General features: G+C 37.7%; 3 protein-coding genes across 3 annotated transcripts; 1 reads left to right on the forward strand and 2 right to left on the reverse strand.

Annotated features, from left to right (window-relative positions):
• The first annotated feature begins 656 nt into the window (after window positions 1–656).
• On the forward strand, window positions 657–7,483 carry LOC113763962 (MACPF domain-containing protein NSL1). The gene is made up of 7 exons (XM_027307966.1): window positions 657–1,233; window positions 2,174–2,412; window positions 3,053–3,254; window positions 3,955–4,038; window positions 4,146–4,329; window positions 5,324–5,490; window positions 6,493–7,483. Exons 1-7 carry the CDS (start codon window positions 931–933, stop codon window positions 7,180–7,182), a joined length of 1,869 nt encoding a protein of 622 aa, XP_027163767.1. The 5' UTR covers window positions 657–930; the 3' UTR covers window positions 7,183–7,483.
• Window positions 7,484–8,176: 693 nt separating this feature from the next.
• Window positions 8,177–11,034, reverse strand: LOC113756898 (pentatricopeptide repeat-containing protein At5g04780, mitochondrial-like). Its single transcript, XM_027300372.1, has one exon. The coding sequence runs from the start codon at window positions 11,032–11,034 to the stop codon at window positions 8,212–8,214; it is 2,823 nt and encodes a 940-aa protein (XP_027156173.1). The 3' UTR covers window positions 8,177–8,211.
• Window positions 11,035–13,199: 2,165 nt separating this feature from the next.
• On the reverse strand, window positions 13,200–13,994 carry LOC113756906 ((-)-isopiperitenol/(-)-carveol dehydrogenase, mitochondrial-like). Its single transcript, XM_027300379.1, has one exon. The coding sequence runs from the start codon at window positions 13,992–13,994 to the stop codon at window positions 13,200–13,202; it is 795 nt and encodes a 264-aa protein (XP_027156180.1).
• Between the last annotated feature and the right edge of the window lie 1,455 nt (window positions 13,995–15,449).

Below are 15,449 nucleotides of genomic sequence, written 5' to 3' on the forward strand. Positions count from 1 at the left end.
TAACACGCTCGATTGAATTGGAATACGAACAAAAGATGTTAAAAATAAATATGAGGATCCAAATTTAAACTAGCCTGCAACTTATGACTTTTTTTTTTTCAATTCTGGTATAATAATATAGTGTATGGTAAAATTACAAGAAATTGAGGCTATTTTCTCTGATTACAACTCAAACAAGACTGTCGCGGTAAAATTAGCATCTTGCTCGAAAATGTTTTGTTTTTAAAAATTTTTTAAACACATTTTCTAATACTAACATTTAAATCTCTTATATACCCATATGAATAAAGTTATTACGGTTAAATTATAAGAGTTGTTTATATAGTGGGTCATTTGCAAAAATTCAATTGGTTACATAGTCAATCACTTTTAGTATTTAAAATCTCATATAAAAAATATTACAATATTTAAAAAAAAATTATGTCAAATAATCTACTATGCTCATATTACATCAAATGGAGTAATTTAAGTATATACATCATTCATAGCCTAACTATCAAATATTTAGAAGCTACGTGAATTTTCTACAATTACTCGCGGTGACTTTTTATCATTTGATGGTAATTGATCTATGCATCTACATCGCTTTTGAACATAAAAGAGAGCTGTCTTATTCTTCTTGGTCGGATGCTTGTGCACGACGATCACGAGAGCCTATGGATATGGTAGCCTTTCATAATGGGGTAATTTGCTCAAAGCAAGTTTGTGAAAATACCACGTAAAAAGTAAAAGCCTCTTCAACCCAACCATAGCCTTCGTTTCTTCTTCTTCTTCTTCTACCTCCAAGTCCAAAAGTCTTCAACCAAGAATACTCCCCCACCCCATAAACTGCTCAATAAACTGCTCACAACAAGATACTCAATTTTCAACACCGTTGAAATTCACGCACAAGACGGACAATTTGATCTCTGAAGCTTTCCAACAATTTGAATGGCTTTCCTCAGCTCGAGTGGAAATATTACTAGAAGCACAACCACCGTCGGGATGGACCCACAGTCGGCGGCGGAGAAGGCGGTGGGGGCGATCGGCATGGGGTATGACCTCACCGCTGACATCCGGTTATCGGCTTGTAAAGAGGGTCCCAACGGTTCCCGGCTGATCGAGCTGGACGACAGCTCCACGAAGGAGCTGGTGGTGCCCGGTGGAGTCGTGGTCCCTGGTGTGTCCACCTCCATCAAGTGTGATAAAGGTGAACGCACCAGGTTTCGCTCCGATTTTCTCTCTTTTAGTCAGGTGATAAATTTTATTTTATTTTATTTTAAAATTGGCCAGTAGTTTTTCTCCTGTTTCCCTTCTTTGGTTTTATTGCTTGGGAAGAAAGAAGTGGGAAAAAATTGATCTTTAAAAATATATATTTTTTGTCTACGTGATCGTGGTTATTTTTTTGTTTTGACAAAAAAAAAAAAAAACTTCTTTCCTTTTGTTCCCCCCCTTATAATTTGTTCTAAGTTTAGGTGTTAGAATGAGTGGAAAGGTTTTCCATTTTGGAGAATATAAATGCATGTGGACTTGAAACCATATACAAAAATTTTGAAGCTTGACTTACGGGAATTGGAAAAATCTAGGTGGCCCTTCACTTGTGCATTATTGGAATAATTAGAATGCTGGACTAAGAGACACCATTATCTGAATCACCAACAGGAAAAAAAGGAAAGCTGTCCGCTTGTGACGTTTAGAAATTTGCAATGCAGCTATGGAATCATGAAGGCACAAAATTTAGAGTACAGTCAGTAGAGGTGTTTGGCTGAAGGAGTATATTTAAACTTCTAAATATTGAATTGCAAAGTAGTTTATATGTTGCATAAGCTAGTAGTAATACGAATATATGGTCCTTGACACTAGCCTATGCAGTCTTGATCATCAATTGTCATCAAGAGCGAAGCGAATGAAGTAAAATTCTAGATGAACTAGCTGTTAGATTCCATATGAAGAAAAGATGAGCTAAACTTTTCTTCTGATGTTTATCTTCGCTTTTGATGCGAATTGTTGTTAAAGATTAGATAGGTGTCATCCAGAATTTGTTTGTAAGGTTAAGATTCTGAACAGTAGTCCAGAATGAACTTGTTTCATAAGCAGCACTCAAAAAGTTCTAATGAACCAATGAACTTTCCATATTGATTAATAAGCCCGTGATGTTTATGCAAATTTTCTGTTTAAAAAATCTTGTGTTCAGATGTCGGAGCAAATCAATCAGGAATTATCTTTATCTGGTAAAATACCCTGTGGTCTATTCAATGGAATGTTTGACTTCAAGGGCTGCTGGCAAAAGGATGCAACTGCTACTAAAGGTCTTGCTTTTGATGGTTGGTTCATCTCCCTGTACAATATTGAGTTATCAAAGTCCCATCTAACTCTGTCAGAGGAAGTGAAACGGGAAGTTCCACCATTTTGGGATCCTGCTGCTTTAGCTGAGTAAGATTCTTCATCTGATGATCGTTAATCTAGGGCAATTTCTCAGTTGTGCCACTAGGAACCAATTTAGTTGAATACAGATGCTGCTACGGTCCTCTAATGTAGATGCATTTTCATTCCATACTATTCATGATCTAAATATTACACGCACTTGCTAATGATGAACATAAAATACTTATTTCAAGCTATTGGCTCATCCAGATTATGTAGGACTGAAGTATGTGACACGAATAGAGAGCATGGAGTATTTCAGTATTGCTGGACTTTATTGAGTCAGTAATCTAGTAGACATCTCTCTTGGCCTGCTATCTGCAAAGTGCTATGGTTTATCTAATAAAAAAGTTATATACTGAGCATTAATTGCTATTAATAGCAGAAATTATTTCAGAAAATTTTCTAAGATGTTGGAGATGCAAAAATGGTAGAAACTCACCTCATGCTAACCTCCAGGAGAGGAGAAAACAACGATGAAAGGATTATATTCCCAGTTAAACAAGGATATCTTTTATTTCTCTGATCTATATTTTCATCTATTGGTTTCCTCACCACACAAAAAAGGAGAGTATGCCCGTCAATCATCTGCTGGAATATCATAGATGTTGAAGATTATTAACTGGAAATCTTAATGACATGAATTCAGATTCATTGATAAATATGGAACCCATGTTATTCTTGGGGTGAAGATGGGAGGTAAAGATGTAGTGCATATTAAGCAGCTTCAAAGTTCAAATCTTCAGCCAAATGATGTGCAGAAATTGTTAAAGAAATTATCTGAGGAAAGATTTTCGGAAACGGATGGAAGCCTGATATCAAATCCCGAAGGTTCTTTGGTTATGCCAAAGGTATGCAGAATTTAATTGGTGCCAATAGCACACTGCTAGCCCTGGATATATTTTTACCCTTCAGCTTTGTTTCTTTTTATACTTTAGTGTGTGGTTAAGCTATAGTTGGAAGCAAACACAAAAAAGAAACGTATTCAGAAATTTATACTAGTGGTTGAATACAGCATTTTGTGTGAGAAGCAAAAGTAGGAGAAGAACTGAAATTGCATTTTTATCTTGTAGAATGAATGGTGACAGCTGAAAAATGGTGAATCCTTCATGCAAGGCTTCTGTTTATTCAGGGTTTTGCAAGAGTCATTTACCGCTTGATGAGAATAATGAATGTCTAGCATTAAGTTGTTTAGATGGTTAAAAAAACAAAGAAAAAAGATTGTCTGTCATTGGAACTAAAGCAATATAGTCTGGTGTTCATGTCAGAGATTCTCCAAAATGCAACTTGCACATTATGGCAACTACAGACATTTGCTAATGTGGTAAATTGACAATTGAGCAGGAGAAACAGTAGTGATATACAATTAAATTCGCAAAATCACTAAAAGTTTATTCAAACTGACTCTCGAAGGAAAATCATCATGATTTAAGTGTAAAGAAAGTAATTATCTGACTGTGCAGTTAGATTTTTTCTTTCAGCCTTCCTTTTTCCTTGTGTAACTTAAAATAGTACTACTAAACAATGACTCAAGTTCTTATCTGCTGGCAGGATGAGAAGTCCGTTCTCTGGGACCCATATTCACTATTTGCAAATCCGTTAAGACCAGCAATAGTTTCTCACACAAAGAATGCAGTAACCTCCTATCCTTTTTTTTAGTAGTTTTTAACTTCATAGTTCAAAATTTTTCTTCAAAAATACCAAGTTGGATTTTATTGATGATGCTTTCTACTTTAATGTAGGATTTGTTAAGTATTCATATACGGCGGGGAGGCGTCAACAAAGGCCAAAGTCATGCAGAATGGCTGTCAACTGTATCACATTCTCCGAATGTCATATCAATGTCCTTTGTGCCTATTGTTTCGCTTTTGAGTGGTGTCAAGGGTAGCGGATTTTTTAGTCATGCAATGAATCTTTATCTACGATGTAAGTATCTTATATTTAATATCTCATTTTGCTCATTGTGACCGTGTTGATAGTTTCCTGCTTGATTTCTTCATCTTGATGCATGAAGAATGGATAAAATGTGAGTCACAGCTAGGCAACTGTATAAGTGATACGAAAGATAATATGTGATTTCAGTGAGAAAATTCCAGTAGAATTTATTTGCTAACAAGGAAAATTCATCAAGAGAAGTTAATATTTGTATTTATGATTACAAGTTGAAGAAGGAAGCTTTTGTTAACTTTTTCTTTAGATCACGTGGAAACTTGAGTTGCAGTTAATGACCTTTTTAGTCATCGTACATTTGCTAACTTCTGATTTTCTCATAGGTAGCTTTTTAAAATACTTTACCATATCTGGAGTTTATGGCTGTACCTCTTTTGGTGCCATATCTGTTTCCTTTTATAGGTTCAATTCACATAGGTTAAAAAAAAAAGAAAAAAGAAAAAGGAAAGTGACTGGAAGATCTGAAGAGGGAGGGCTGTGGTGTGGGAAAGAGAGGAAGGGAACTAGGGGATTTGGAAGACAGGCTTGTTAAATTTGAATTTGAACTTAACAAACATGTCTCTAGCTTTTTAGCTGAAACAAATAGACAAACATCCTAACTCTTTGCACTTTTGTAAAAGAAGTCTCAGAGAACAACTTCTAGCTTCATGATGAAAACTTTCCCATATTTTAGCAGATTGTGGCTAAGATGTCCTGATTTTGTTCATGTTTATTTTTCAAATGTGGTCAAGCTTGATGGATACGTATTCTGATACTTTGTGATACATAGGGATCAAAAATACTATGTGATACATACATTGGATTGGAATTCAACTATTTCAAAATTCGATAGGCCTCTCATTCTTCTGTTCATCTTAGCATGTTCATCATAAGTGAGATAGACTTATTTATACCTTACTAAATTTTGGTTCTAGTCGGTCCATAATTGAGACGAAAGCAACTGGTTCTCTAACATCATTCTCCTTTGCAGACAAACCTCCTATAGAGGAACTCCAACAATTTTTAGAATTTCAATTACCTCGTCAATGGGCTCCAGCGTACAGTGATCTTCCACTTGCTCCTAGGCGGAGGAAGCAAGCATCTCCAGCACTTCAGTTCACGTTTATGGGTCCTAAGCTTTACGTAAACACTGTAAAAGTAAATTCTCAGTTTCTATTATGCTTCTCTATTTTGACAAATTTTAATGTCGCAAATGATATTTACCCTTCCTCAGGAATAGTATTTCATTTTTGCAAAATATAAGTTGCACTTTCATACTTGGTTGAGAAACTTTAGAATGGACACCTATTTAATAATAGAATGCTTATTCTCCATCAAAGACCAAAGGAGACTTAACTGAAGTGATACTAGAGAAGAGATAAATAGCAAGTATGTCTTTAGGAAGTTCTAATACTGTAACCACTTGTTTGGACCTCATTTTATGGTAAATGTTTTTTGGCATTCACTGCTCTTTTGATTTTAATTTGACTACTGCTGGTTATATCTGATGCTTTATTGGTTAATGCTAAATTAAATAATACTGTCCAATACAACTATATTCCTTATCAGTTTTACATTACTGAATCATCTATACAATTCCTTGTAAATGCATTTAGTAGAAATATTTCTTACTATAGTGTATTTATGGGTGACATCTCTGTGTCGATTCTCCTTGTAATTTTCTTACAAGCATTGCGTTGGAAATGAACTGGGGTTAATTTTGAATACCATTACCCTGCATCAATTAAGGCTGCAATTGACTTGATTGCACTGATGGGAACAATTTTTAATTTCATACCTTGATATGATTAAGTCATAAACCTTGGTGTATCTGTGGAAGTACTTCATTCTTCCTCCTTAGCATGAGGGGGATTTAAAATTAATCAGATAAAATGATTGAATTACTCTTCAGAGTGGAAAAATTGAGTTTCCAGTGATTTGATTTGGTCATACAAGAACTGAGTAACCGATGTTTTGATAATATTTTCCTTAGTTATTAACAGCATGTTTTGTTGAACTGGTCTATTTTTGAGGGCCCCAGGAAACCATTCCTAGTGTCTAAGCATATTAACCTTGCTGTATCTGTGGGGGGTTTTGGTGCTCACGTCAAGAGTAGAGTTGGTTCTGCTCCTTTGGGGTTTCTAACTTATAAATTTGTAGGTTGATTCAGGGAACCGCCCAGTGACTGGTATTCGCTTGTACTTGGAAGGTAAAAGAAGCGATCACCTGGCCATTCATCTGCAGCATCTGTCAACTCTTCCAAATACCTATCAGCTGGCAGATGATCATAGTTATGAGCCAGTAGATGAGCCAGTTGAGCGAGGTTACTTTGAACCAGTCAAGTGGAGCATATTCTCACATGTTTGCACTGCTCCAGTAGAGTATCGTGGTGCACGGATTGATGACTCTGCTTCTATTGTGACAAAATCATGGTTTGAGGTAAAAAATGTTGGAATGAAGAAGGTCCTTTTCCTGAGATTTGGGTTTTCAATGGTGGCATCTTCAAGGATACGGAGGTCAGAGTGGGATGGACCATCTACCTTGTCTCGAAAATCAGGATTAATTTCAATGTTGATGAGCACAACATTCAGCGCAGGGTTGGGTCAACCTGATAAACCAGCGAAGGTGGATTTGAACTCTGCAGTTTATCCTGGAGGGCCACCCTTACCTGCAAGAGCTCCAAAGATGACAAATTTTGTTGATACAAAAGAAATGACAAGGGGTCCAGAGGATTCACCTGGGTACTGGGTGGTTACCGGAGCAAAGCTTTGTGTAGAGGGGGGAAGGATAAGAATCAAAGTGAAGTATTCTCTTCTGACCATATTGTCAGAGGACTCTCTGTTAATATGAGAGCATAGGAGAGGCATGCGCCAGATTAGTCTTAAAATTTTCATTGCGTTCCTTGGTTGCCTTCCTTTGGGAATTAACCTGGTCAAAAAAAATCCCGGTTTTGTATATAAATTTTTCCAAACGCCTGGGGGCAGCGATCCATTGTATTTGTTGTACATTGTAATTTTTTCGGCATGACCGTCTTCTTTAGCCTTCATGCTACATACTGAAACCACTAGAAGTCGCCTAGTTTTGATTGAGAGATGAGATTTTATTGTAAGGTGTGCAGGATCTAGTTACGGTCGTGCTTTTCCTGAGTTTAGATCCAACCAAATTACTTCTTTACTGCCATAGCGGTTACTGGCAAGTAGATCATTACATGTTGGGAACAACGTCAATGATGATGAATGCTAATAATGCACGGACATCTCTCTCTATTATGGAGATGACATAGAAGAAGTGCCTGGATATCACAATGCTATTAACCTGTCAATAATGCCAAGTCTCATTTATCCTTCTTTCATCAGAAATTTCTATGAGGTCATGCGTTTTCATTAATCAGTCTAAGCTTGAAAACCTCAAAGTGAAATACGGCAATGATCAACCTGGTTCGGAAGAACTGCATCAACCGTTGCTTAATCGAGGTCACTACGAAATGATAGGAGAAACTTGAAAGCATCTAATGCAGATGGGAAGTAGCACTTCACATAATTGACAGCAGGAAAAGAGAATGTGATCTTCAGCTGCACTGAAAATAATAATAAATCCAGACCCCAGCCACAACACAAATTAAGTGGACAAAGAGAACAGTAGGTAGGGGGCTTCTCTTGCCCCTAAATGTCTTCGTGTGCAACTACATCGCCTAACAAAATTTTCTTTTCTAGCGAGTGCTCTGACCTTCTACAAGAAAATAGTTAAATGGATGCAAAAATTGAAAAGGCTTTCACCTTCCCTCTGAATATATCTCAAAAAAGAATTGTCTTTTTGGAGTTGACTTATTTTTCTGGGACAAAAAAGAAATCAATCACCGATGCTGCTCCTTAATCTATACTACCAGTAATCCCCGCAAGAACAAGATCCATCACTGAAATGGTGGAACCGATTGTTATCTCTAACTATAATCTCCCGTGAAACTATTTTACAAATGAACTTGAATGCTGTATGACAGTCTAAACAAATCCTAATATTCTTTTTCACTCTAATGGGAGCTCCTGGTGGAGTTGCAATCAGTGCAAAAGCTACTGCAAGCTTCTCACTGTGGTGGGAAAGAAGAAGCTCCTTTACTTCCTGTTCAACGTCATGGAGGTCAGTCTCTATCATGGGAACATACCCAGCTCTAGCCATAAGGTCACCCAGCTCCTGAAGTTTAGCATATATTTCTTTACTTCTTGAGTGGCTTTGATCTCCAACAATAAAAGTGTAAATCTTGTCTTTCACTTCTATCCAACTTATCCCTGGCTCTTTTTTCACATTGTTTTCTTTCATTATTCTTCTCACTTTTGCTACATTTTCCCATGATCCCACTGATGCATAAAGGTTTGCAAGAAGAACGTGTGTACCGGATTTTTCTGGTTCAAGACTCAAAAGCATCTCAGCAGCATTTTGGCCCACCTCTACATTCTTATGGATTCTTGCAGCACTAAGAAGTGCTCCCCAGATCCTGGCATTAGCTGCAAAAGGCATCTTATTTACAAGATCCATTGCGTCCTTCAATTTTCCTGCTCTTCCATGGATATCAATCATGCAGGCATAATGCTCTTGTGTTGGCTGAATCCCAAATGACTCTTCCATCATTGCAAAGTACCTTTTAGCTTCTGTTACTAGACCGGCGTGATTACATGCACAAAGGACACTAACTAGCGTCACATTATTAGGAGGTACACCATCTCTAAGCATCTCATGAAATAATAACAGAGCTTTCTTGCCATGCCCATGTTGAGCAAGTCCTCCAATCATGGCAGACCATGATACTATACCTCTCTGAGAAACTTCAGAGAATGCACGATCAGCATCCTTTAAACTCCCACATTTGGCATACATGTTAACAAGAGAATTCCCTGCAAATATATCTGACACAAATCCATATTTCAAGACATGAACATGGATTTGTTTTCCCTGCTCATATGCTGATAGATTTGCACAGGCATTCAGGAGAGAAGCGCAGACAAATGAATCTGGCTTGGCATTTGCACCTTGCAACTTCTGGTAGAGCTTCAGGGCTTCTTCGCCTTGTCCACACTGAGCATAAGCTGTTATGATAGATGTAAATGAGGGTAAGTCTATGGTAGAGTATTCTTCAAAAACTCTAGCGGCATCATCTGTCCGGCTACATTTCCCATAGGAATCAATCAAACTATTTGTGACAAATGCATCTGATTGAAGCCCTGACTTCACAGAAAGAGCATGGAATTGCTTACAGGCACTGATTGCTTGCATGCTGGCAGTACAGCTCAAGATCGCTACTAAAGTTGACTGGTTAAATCCCATTCCTTTCCTAGATGTCTCAACAAAGAGGATTAGGCCCTCAATGTGTGACCCATACTGTGTATACCCAGAGATCATGGCATTCACTGCAATCAAATCCTTCTCTGGCATCGAGTCATAAACTATCCTTGCATGCTCAGCTAAACCACACTTTGAGTACATATCAATAAGTCCAACACTCACAAATGAATCCATTGAATTCATTTTTAACAGCAGAGAATGCAATTGTCTGCCAAATTCTTGGAGCCTGAGTCCAGTACAAGCTTTGAGAGCACTTGACAAGGTGAATACATTTGGCCTTATTCCTGAGCTCGTCATCTGCTCAAAAAGCTGCAAGGCCTGGTCATGATATTCATGAAGAGCATACCCAGCAATGATGGAATTCCAGGTAACTATATCTGGGTGGTTGATTTCCTGGAAAACGGCACTTGCATCTTCTAGACTTCCCAGCTTTGCATACATGTCAACAAGTGCATTCAAAGAGAATGGATCATAATCAAAATTTAGTTTAATCAAGAACCCATGAATTTTTTCCCCTTGACCAATATCTCCTAATCCAGTGCAAGCATTTAGTATAGTTGACAAACTGAACTCATCAGGCATAGTGCCACTCGCAATCATTTCTCGAAACAAACCCACTGCTTCTCCAAACCGATTGATTTGCGTGTAGGACGAAAACAATGCATTCCAAGACACGACGTTCCTTTCCGGAATTTCATCAAATAACCTCCTAGAATCCACGAATTCACCACATTTTGAATACATAACAGCCAGAGTATTTGCAACATAAACGTGAGACTCAAACCCCGAAACCACCACAATGCCATGAACCTGTTTCCCTAGCACAAAATCCTTACTTATTGAACATGCTTTAAGTACGCTAGGCAAAGCAAATTCATTGCTCTTAATACCCAAATGATACATCCAGCGAAAAGCCAAAAGGGCTTCTTTACCAAGGCCATTTTGGGCATAACCTGATATCAAAGAAGACCAGGAAACCGAGTCCGGTTCAGGACTTTCGTCAATTAGTTTCCGGGCATACGCAAAACGGCCACACTTGGAGTACAAATTTATCAAATGGTTCCTATTTGCTCGGTCTTCGTTTAAACCAATTTTGTGTAAGTAAGCCTGGATTCGGAGACCAGGCTCAAGAGACTTGGATTTGCAGAGTTCTGACAATAGCTTTGAATAGGAAACAGAGGCGGGATCAAAGATGGTGCTCTCGTCGAAGTCTGAAAGTGAGACATTCTCTGCTTGGCTAGCTGAGTGAAATTTGTAGGTGAAAATATATTCTGGGATCGGCTTGAGGAATTCAAGAGGTGGGTAAAGCCGTTGGTGAAGTAACTTTAGCAGGGAACTTTGGCGCCAAATCTTGGTCATGGAACTCATGTTCCATCTGGTCGGATATCGGATTACTTTACTTAATATTGCTTCATTTGCCTTGGCCTTTGGACAACTAAATCCTAATTTGTTGGTTTCTTGAGAGAAAAAGCTTTTGTTTGGATAGGGTATTATTTGAAATATTATTTTGAATAATTATTGTAGTATTTTTTTGTGATGTGATGTATGTGAGATAAAAAGGTGGTTGAGAATATAAAAAGGTGGAATAAAAAATGTGTTTATGATGCAAGCGAAATATTATTTGGGATAAGTTCACTGTCCAAACAAATTTGAGTTGATCTCTCGAATTCAAATGCCTCCAAGGAAAAATTGCTCAACTCGATTCCATCAACTAATGGCTCTCCGACCAATCAAGATTCAAGCATCCATCACTCTTTAATGAAATGGAAGTCAATGCATGAAAGGTTTTTTTTTTCTCCCCTTTTTTTGCCTTTAATCCAAGCCTAATTTCATGGAAAACAGTTCTGAAAAATGTTTTCCCAGATCAATCTTTTTTCATTAATTTCTCAATGAGTTGGTGGTACATGTTTATTTATTCAGTTTTTTGTAGCATTGATTCTTGCTCAGCGTTGCGCTACTATAGATGCAGTGTCTAAAATGAGTTGTTTTCCGTTTTTCCTTTCCCCTGTTAATACAGAATTTGCTGACATTTGACTTGTAAAACAGGTTGGCTACACTTATATCAACAGCTCATGGTGATGATGCAAATTGACCCTGCATATAGTTTTGGATAAAAGGTAGGGGTTGGAAAGTAGTAATCTTGGCACTAATATGCAAAAAGGCGATTGATTGTCTTTTCTCTCCCTTCTCTCTAAAACTCTTCCAATCAAGATCTTCTTCATTTTTTTAATGGGAGAGAGATCAAATCTGGTTTTTTTCCACAGGAGAAAGTATTCTTTATAGTATTTAGTTTTTGTTATTTGAATAATTTCTCTTCTAAGATTTTCTAATGAGAGATTCTTCTCTTCTAAGATCTCCTAATTAGAGTTTCTTTCTTCTAGATTCTTCCATTGGAAATTTTATTCTCTTTTAGATTTTTCCTTGTAAGAGTTTTTTAGGTTTTTTATCTTTACGAAATTTGAGATTTTGTAGATTTATAATATAGTTTGTTAGATCTGCAATTTCTCCATTATTATCAGATCTAAATTTTTCTTTGCATTTGAACAAGTTTTAATCAGATTTGGTTGTCGACAGACATGCACTGATATATTGGGTTACATGATTCATCCGGATGGAAGATATATAGGAGCATAAATGTTATCTTTATTTGTATTATTTTCTTAGATCTGTTATATCTATTGATTTCAGATCTATATGTATCTGTGTCATATTTGTTTGATATAATTTTTGCCATTAGTGCAGATTTGTTTGAATGAAATGATCTTTTCTATATATTAAAAAAAAAAACGCACAGCAGGCTGGTTTACAAAATTTGATTATTTCCAATTGCGTCTCAAATTTATGAGTTGATGGTGATTTGCTTCGGACTCCTCAAGTAACGTTGGGAAAATCTTCAAATTAAAGCAAAGCAGACTATTCAAGCCTAGGATTCCAACGTTAATCAACTTTGAAGTCTGAACCATGGATTTACTACTAATAATAATATCATAATAACAAAATGATCCCAGTACGAGCTTTGCAGGCGGGACTCAAGGAAAGAAATCTGCTAAACCTGCTGATTGCTTGAGATCTTTGTGAAGAGGTGCAAGATGCCCATTCCCCCCCCACGTCAAGTCAAGGTTGCAGTGGAAGGCCGCAAGGCCAGGAGGTGTGCCGGAGGAAATGCTATGAAGGGTGTGAAAGAAGGAAGGAACTTCTATCTAATGATCTTGAGTGAATGTTTATTTTTCGAAATCCAAATTCAACCAAATCCCTCGATCCAAATGAATTAGAATTACAAAAGCAAGCAGGTGTAACATTAACCCCCTAATACACACCATAACAAGAGCGTTTGAAAATGGGAAAGTAGATTTAATTGGTAGCATGTGCCCGGGGGATGGACGTGTACAAACTATTGCAAAAGAGCTTCGGAACGAAAAAAAAAAGAGTGAAAGCAGCACATCACATCCATTTCCATTGAGATGGCCTATCAATAATATCATTCGATCGTGCACTACTCTCGTGAGAATTGAAGACTTTTTGTGTCCGGTCGATCAATTGGTAGGTATATAGCCAGCATCCACCGCCAAACTATGCCCCGTAACAAAGACAGAGTCATCACTTGCCAAAAACAACACCGCATCTGCTACATGTTTGGCCTTCAGAAATCCTGATTTCTTGATAGCGAACTCAGCCTCAAAACACCTCTCCGTGTCCTCCGCACTCATCTGAAGCCGGCCGCAAATCATCGGAGTAGCCACCGGCCCCGGCGCCACACAGTTCACCCGTATCCCATGCTCACCTAACCCTTTACTAGCACACCTAATCAACCCCTGAACGGCATGCTTGGACATCACGTAATCTATAGCCGCCCCGGTGCCATAATTTGCCATAACACTAGCCGTGCAAATTATGCTTCCCTTAACGCCGCCCTCCACCATGACACGGCCCGCGTGCTTCACGCACGCCGCCATGCCGCGGACGTTGACGGAGAAGAGCTTTTCATAAGCACTCAGATCGAAAGTCAAGATGTCCTGCATGCATTTGCTGACGATCCCAGCATTGCTGAACATGATATCCAGTTGTCCGTGCCTCTCGACGGTTGAATCCACGAGGGACTTGACTTGCTCCTCGTCCGACACGTCGCACTTGATGAACGTGCAGCAATGCAGGCCGAGTGACTCGGCTACTTGCTGGCCTTTTTCCTCTTGAATGTCCGCAATCACCACTGCTCTTGCACCGTGCTCGGCGAAACGACGGGCAGTTTCCTCCCCTAGGCCGCTTGCGCCGCCGGTTACAATGGCGACTTTATTCTGCAGCTTCGCGATTTGTGAAGGTTTGCTGATCATTTTTAACTGAACTGGCTGCTGCCGTATATTGAATTGTTATCCCTAAGCGTATGTTATAAGGGTGTTTTGGTGTTTGATGTTGTGGTTATCTTAGCTGTTTTTAGTGAGCATATCGTATCCATAAGATTAGGTTGTTAGTAATACAGGTTAATAATACATCTTAAGTTTCTTGCACGCAACTCTGAGTTTGTCAGTTTAAATGCTAAACAAGGATCCCATGCAGTCCTTGTGAGAATAAAATATGAGTTCCTGCATTAATATTAACCTCCTTCAGACTGTCATTTTGCTTTTGCTTTTCAAATTCGTGGATAGAAGTTGATGGTTGTGCCAACTGCCAAGGACAAGGAGGACTCAGTTTTTTGGCAGCAAAATTATATGGAAATCGTGTGGTCGCCAGCACAGATGACGGCAAATCTTTTGATGAGTTTTCGAATTATGTCAAGGAAGGCAAATCTTTTGATGAGCTGCCCTCGTGATGGTAGCCTATATAAAGTCTTTGTCCAGCAAGATGCTCCTACTTCCAAGAGACTTTGGATACGATGGACTTGAAAGATTCCGGTTGAGATCTCAAGTGGGATTCGTTGTTTACAAAAAAGGGAAAATGACCTGTTTCATCCTTCACATTTCGTAAAAATATTCTTTTCGTCCCTCATTTTTAAAATGAAGCATATTCGTCCCTGATATTTAAAAATTAAAACTATTATATCCCTGAACCTAATTTTCAATATGAATCAAACCATTCAATAACCTAGTAATAAATTTCGGAAATAGAATTGATCGATCACTCGGTCAATTTCATCATATTGACATGACATTTATTAAACCAAAAAAATAAAAATTATAACAAAAAATACCATTCTTTGTCTTGGAATAGTAGGGTTTTTTTTGGGTAAATTTTTTCATACACTGTTAGTATATCTGCTTGCGAATCTAGATGTGTATCATAAATATAAAATTTGGTGTTTAAATTTAAATTGAAATGATATGGCGGTACATAAAGCCGTCAGTGTATACAATGATAATGTAGGAAAAATTAATCTTTCTTTTTTATGTTATAATTTTTTATTTTTTCTTTTTGGGGTCATTAAATTTTACATGAATGTCAAGTTGAGTTAACCAAATGATCTACCAATTACACCCCCCAAATTTGTAATCAGGTTGATTGGTGTTTGATTCAGATTGAAATTTGGGTTTAGGGATGTATGAACTTCAGTTTTTAAATGTCAAGGATGAAATTGTTTCGTTTTAAAAGTGAGGGACGAAAAGAATATTTTTGTGAAATGTGAAGGATGAAACCGATCATTTTCCCTACAAAAAATAACCAATAAAGAATGATTCCAAAAATAACCAATAAAGAATGAGAACGATTTGCATTAATTGGGACCAATGATGACTTTCTGTGCTTTAATTGGCTTTAATGATGGATGTTAATATCCTTAACTAATCGTGCTTTTC

The sequence above is a fragment of the Coffea eugenioides genome, chromosome 2 (genome assembly GCF_003713205.1).
Source record: "Coffea eugenioides isolate CCC68of chromosome 2, Ceug_1.0, whole genome shotgun sequence".
NCBI classification, from domain to species: Eukaryota; Viridiplantae; Streptophyta; class Magnoliopsida; order Gentianales; family Rubiaceae; genus Coffea; species Coffea eugenioides.

Bases quoted from the DNA above. Each gene is read 5' to 3' on its own strand.
- LOC113763962 (XM_027307966.1), top strand. From the start codon at position 931: ATGGCTTTCCTCAGCTCGAGTGGAAATATTACTAGAAGCACAACCACC. The intron at 1,234-2,173 runs GTGATAAATTTT...TCTTGTGTTCAG, and splicing joins ATTTTCTCTCTTTTAGTCAG to ATGTCGGAGCAAATCAATCA. The intron at 2,413-3,052 runs GTAAGATTCTTC...ACATGAATTCAG, and splicing joins GATCCTGCTGCTTTAGCTGA to ATTCATTGATAAATATGGAA.
- LOC113756906 (XM_027300379.1), bottom strand. From the start codon at position 13,994: ATGATCAGCAAACCTTCACAAATCGCGAAGCTGCAGAATAAAGTCGCC.
- LOC113756898 (XM_027300372.1), bottom strand. From the start codon at position 11,034: ATGAGTTCCATGACCAAGATTTGGCGCCAAAGTTCCCTGCTAAAGTTA.